General features: G+C 42.9%; 1 protein-coding gene across 1 annotated transcript in view; it reads right to left on the bottom strand.

Annotated features, from left to right (window-relative positions):
- The window catches only part of itgb4 (integrin, beta 4), a 137,303-nt gene that overhangs the window by 95,319 nt on the left and 36,263 nt on the right, over positions 1-5,721 (bottom strand). Inside the window, exons 6-10 of the mRNA XM_043715209.1 lie at positions 5,316-5,468; positions 5,154-5,230; positions 3,765-3,988; positions 2,136-2,239; positions 417-509 (exon numbers count right to left, since the gene is read on the bottom strand). Of these exons, the coding sequence (XP_043571144.1) occupies positions 417-509; positions 2,136-2,239; positions 3,765-3,988; positions 5,154-5,230; positions 5,316-5,468 (651 nt within the window). The remainder of the gene's footprint in view (positions 1-416; positions 510-2,135; positions 2,240-3,764; positions 3,989-5,153; positions 5,231-5,315; positions 5,469-5,721) is intronic.

Below are 5,721 nucleotides of genomic sequence, written 5' to 3'. Positions count from 1 at the left end.
GGGTTATGGAGATAAGGCAGGAACAGGATACTGACTGAGGATGATCAGCCATGATCATATTGAATGGTGGTGCAGGCTCGAAGGGCAGAATGCCCTACTCCTGCACCTATTGTCTATTGTCTATTGATAGAGTGAAAAGTCAGGGAGGTGGGTCTGGGTATGATGCTCTTCGGAGGGACAGTATGGACACGTTGTGCCAAATGATTTTCTTCCACACTGCAGGGATTCTATGATCCCATGACACTGCTCGAAGAAAGGCATTCTGATTAATACCTTGACTGTTACAAAACAGATAATCAGCTCATTGATACAAAGCTGTACATGGCAGTCTGATGTGTGTTAATACCTTGCTGCATTTTCTACTGTGGGATGTTTTGAACTTGGGAAGGGAATGGTCTAAATGATTACACACTTACCAAATACTGTAAAGAGTTACAGGTTGGATCAGCATTGTTATCATAACACCGACATCTTCCACAATCACAGTCACCATTACCGTTGCAGAGTCCCTGTAATCAGGAAAACAAAGGTGGAAACTCTAGGTTACAGAACATCCTTACACCCAGCTCCTCCCCTGACCATTATCGGTTTTGTTTGCCGGGGTAAGTGGAGATGAATTCTTCCATTCGAACAAAGTAATCAGGGCAGTGCCACAGAACCTGAGAAATGAAGAAGTCCTGCCAAGTTTTTTTTGTGTGACAGTAGAGGGAGCTCTAACACCAACTGTTTGCTCCTGGGCTAATTGCAGGGTGTGTGATTTTTAACTTTATACACCCCAGCCCAACACTGGCATCTCCAAATCATAATTGTAGAGTGTTGGTGTAGCAGTCAGAGCTGATCAGGCTCTCCCCAATATCGAATAAACACCTCCATCTAAGTATACTCTGCTGTTTCTATAAATCCTTCCCTCTTATTCATGCCTGAAGATTTCTTTGCTAAATTGAAAATGGGATCACACATTAGAGCAGGGGTTGTTCAGCACCGTGAGTCTGATTGCTTTATCTCAATGCCATTATCCCACCTTTGCTCCACACCCAATGATATTCTTATATCCAAAATCAATCAATCTCAATTTTTAAATTACAATTGAAGCCAAAACAACATTTTGGCGGAGGTAGATCCATAATTTCACCCTAAATGGCTTAGCTCTGATTTGAAGATTATAAACCCTCTCTTTTATCCTTTATTCCTTCATTGGATGTGGGCATCGCTGGCAAGGCTGGAATTTGTTTCCCATCACTAATTGCCTTTGAACTGAGAGGCTTGTTAGACTATTTCAGAGTACAGTTAAGAGTCAAGCACTTTGCTGTGAGCCTGGAGTCACATCTAGGCCAGAGTGGATAAGGATGGCACTTCTGTAAAGAATATTTATGAGCCAGATCTATGACAGTTTCATGGTCACCATCACTGACATGGCTTTACATTCCTGATTTGTGATGAGTTTGGGTGGCACGGTGACATAGTGGTTAGAACTGCTGCCTCACATCGCCAGAGACCCAGGTTCAATTCATTCCTCAGGCAACTGTGTGGAGTTTGCACATTCTCCCCGTGTCTGCGTGGGTTTCCTCCGGGTGCTCCGGTTTCCTCCCACAGTCCAAAGATGTGCTAATTAGGTGAATTAGCCATGCTAAATTGCCTGTAGTGTTAGGTGAAGGGGTAAATGCAGGGGAATGGGTCTGAATGGGTCTGGGTGGGTTGCTCTTCGAAGGGCCGGTGTGGACTTGTTGTCCCACATGGTAAGTAATCTAATCTAAATTCAGTTGGCTGCAAAGGTGAGATTTGAACCTATAACTGCCCTGGCCCTCTGGATTACTAGTTGAAAGTTGTTACCAAAGTGTCAACACCTCCCCTTATCCTGAAATTAACCCCTCCTTCCTGGAAATATGTTCTCTGAATCTGCTTTATATAATCTTCATAATTAAATCTTTTAAACGCAGAATATCATTTGGTGAGAATGTCATACCAGAGACACAGATTAAGTTGGATCTGAAACAGGAATGGGTGGTAATGTTTTTATGATAGCACAGGCAATGGTTAACTAGTATCCCAAGTTAAAAATCCGCAAAGACATGACCACCCATGTCCATTTTCCACCTGACGGTGTCTGTGATGTTGTGATGTAATTGCAGTCTCACCCCATTGATGTCAATGCATGTGGCGTTGCTGATAGGGCACTCACACGAGTCACCTGTCCACCCTTCTCTACATATGCACTTTTCCTCAAAACATTCACCGTGATCTGTGGACAAACCAGAACCAAAACTGAATCAAACACCAAGTTTAAACTCTCTGAGGGCACAAAACCCAATTGGCCAAAACTCAATGGAGAGCTTATCAAATCAATGCAACTCATACAGCCAACCCAAATGGTCATATTATCCACCCCATCGGTCAATACAACTTATACTGCCAACCACGCTGGTCAATGCAAATAATTTTTAGTTGTAAATTTGTTTAAATACACATAGTGATTACTGGAAATCTACAATTATTTGTCAGCACCTAGAAAGGAAAAGTGGGCTTAACTCAAAGCATTTCCAAATATTGATGCTCCTTTATTCTTTCAATGCCTGATGTCTGTGTTATTTCCATCTTTGTACCCTTTTCTGAAGCCTAACATTGAATAGGCTCATGGTTCTTGCTGAAATCAAAGCTGCAGAGAAGGAGTAACCCCGAAGAGTTCTACATTTACAATGTTCTCATAGCCAACAGAGAAAGGTTAACCCTGAGGAGTTCTACATTTACAATGTTCAGACCAACAGAGGCTTGAATCAATCTGCTTGATTTCTGGAGAGGCTGATCAATTAACTCTCTTTTCAGGAATTCCATGACATTAAGTTCACGGTTAATATTCACCATTGGCCCTGCCCACAGTTGGTTGTTCACTTTCCCTAAAGGTGAAGGTGGACCCATTAACTATCAATAGCCTGCAGTGCCCTACAGTCAACTGTCTGTAACATCACGAGTGATCTACCTGCTCAGTGTTGTTCATTGCCATCCCGAGGTACTGAAACCCAATCATCGTGTTTCAGTGGTGACCTGACAGAACAAACTGAGCAATACTTTTCAAGGTTACAAACTCCATCATATCCTGGCACCCTGCAATTTCTTGTTCACATTGGGTCAGAATCTCATGTGTGTTCCCTGGTCTAAACATCATAAGTTCAAACACAACTGCATAGATGACAGCATACGATCTGAGCTTGATATTCTCAGTGCAGTACTGAGATATTGCTGCACTGTCACAGATTTGGTTTATCAGACGCTCATAACATCTTTTCTCATTGATAGACATTAAAAGAGCCCACGACACTATTGGAGAGAGAACAGTGTGTTCTCCCCAGTACTTAACAGTATTCCTTAAAGAGGGAGAAAGTGAGCACTGCAGATGCTGGAGATCAGAGTCAAAGAGTGTGGTACTGGAAAAGCACAGCCGGTCAGGCAGCATCCGAGCTTATGCTCGGGACATCGACTCTCCTGCTCCTCGGATGCTGCCTGACTGGGGGGGCTGTGCTTTTTGAGCACCAGATTCATTGACTGCATTCCTCAAACAGTACTGGCAGTTTTGTTCCTTGTGTTGTCATACTGTGTTTGACTTGTAAGCTTTCTTCAAAAATAACCTTGCTAGTTGGAAAGGGCTTTGCATCATTCCATGAATGTGAGCCAAAGGGATATAAATGCTTGTAATCTTCCACTGAAATCCATGAGAGAAGGTCTAATTTCCACATCACCAGCACCGTACCTATAGTGCATGTGTCACTCACCATTACACATAAAGCCGGCAAAACGTGGGCAGTGCAGGGTGCTGTATTGACAATATTTTCCCTCAAATCTTTCCAGGTGGTGTTCCGATGGATGACAGTAACAAACTCCACAGTAACAATCCCCACGACCAGAGCAAATCTGGGAATCGTCAAAGGGATTCTTGCAGGTTTCGACCTCAGTGCCATCCTGATTACGTGTGTCACAGTCACAGGTCTCCCCTTGCCTGAAGAAGGAAATGTACAGTGAAATAACAGCCTCGTTCACTGGCCAGCATGGTATGTTTCAGAAAATAAGTGTTTTTTTCCTGACTACTAGGGGAATTAAAAACAAGCAGTGGCTATCAGCACCTTCAGTCTGTTTCAATGCTCAAGTCAAATCTCAATTTACTCAACTCAATTCCATATCTCTAAATACATAATTTCTCAATTCCAGTCTCAAAACATCCAATTGATGCATTATTAGGATACAGGGTTGGTCATTTAGGACTGAGATGAGGAGAAATATGTTCAACCAGAGGGCAGTGATCCTGTAGAAGTCTCTGCCACAGAAAGTGGCCGAAGACAAAATAACTGATTGTTCTCAAGAAGGAGTTAGATATAGTTCTTAGGGCTAAAGGAATCAAAGAGTATAGGGACAAAGTGGCAACTGAGTAATGAGCTGACTTGTCTTGAAGAGTTTATTCCAACTCTTCCAATTTCTACTCCTATTTTCTAGGTTTCTATGATCTCCAATCACACTGGCTTTGTGAAGGAGAGCCTCAGGTTTCTCTTTGTGTGAAGATGTGCTTCCTGACAGGACCCCTGAGCAGCCTGACCCTTCGTTTTAAAATTACTTTCCCTCATTCTTGATTACCCAGAGGAAGTAGTTTTTCTGTATCTACCGGCCCCAGCTACAACATGGACAATGTGTATCCTTAACAGTGAGAACAGCGTGCAAGAGACAGAGCTAAGCAATCCCATAACCAGTGGATCAAGTATAAGTCCTGCAGATCTCCTACACCTTGTTGTAAATGGTGGTGGACAGTGGAGGAGATGGAGGAGATATCTCGATCTAGCACATTAGCATGTACAAAAGTTAGAACTACTGAGTGGGTGGAGTCTACCACAGTCTCTGCCGAAGCTCAGTTGAATGACACACCCATGACATCTGTCCAGCATTTAAATTCAAGACTAATAAATGAATTGAATTGAAGCTCCCCAGATGACATGGTGGGATGGATACGCCTTTGGGTTATCAGTCTATTAACATTAGCACCACGCTAATTCCCCATATTACAAGAATGACGATATTCTTCAAATTTACTTAATTTGTTCAAAAGGACAATTGAATTGCAGGTTCCTTTGCTGTTCTTTCATGGTCAGTCCCACATGGCTGTGCTCATTTCTTACCAATTATCCTTGCACACGCATTGCCCACAAACAAAGTCACCGTTTCCTTTACATTTTGGAGAGTTCTTCTCTGAATTCTGTTGATGAATTACAGCAGACAGGTTAGAAAATGTGAAACACCAATTGCAATTTTCAAATTAAGATGTGGCAATTGGATCTTACCGTTTCACACAAACATTTTTCACACAACAGGGAGGTATCCACTGTCAAAGCATTTGTGAAAGTGCTAGGCTTAACAATCAGGTTTGCTCTCTGCTCCTTCTCATTGGTACACATAATGGAATCCATAGCTTTCACTTTCAGCTCAAACTCTTTCTGATTATGAACAGATAAAAGAAATAGTATTAACAGCATGACACTCTCTATCTCTGTTACCTCCGGCACCCCCACAACCCACCCATCACTGTCACCTCCTCCAGCCCCTACATTCTTTCCTATCTCTGTAACCCCCTCCCGCCCCCACACCCCTCCCTATCACTGTAATCTCCATTGGCCTTACAGCCCTCCCTCTCTGTAATCTCCATTGGCCCCCACGCCCCTCCATATCACTGTAATCTCCATTGGCCCC

The sequence above is a fragment of the Chiloscyllium plagiosum genome, chromosome 24 (genome assembly GCF_004010195.1).
Source record: "Chiloscyllium plagiosum isolate BGI_BamShark_2017 chromosome 24, ASM401019v2, whole genome shotgun sequence".
NCBI classification, from domain to species: domain Eukaryota; kingdom Metazoa; phylum Chordata; class Chondrichthyes; order Orectolobiformes; family Hemiscylliidae; genus Chiloscyllium; species Chiloscyllium plagiosum.
The sequence above is the reverse complement of the archived record's forward strand: the minus strand, read 5'-3'. Positions and strand labels throughout refer to the sequence as shown.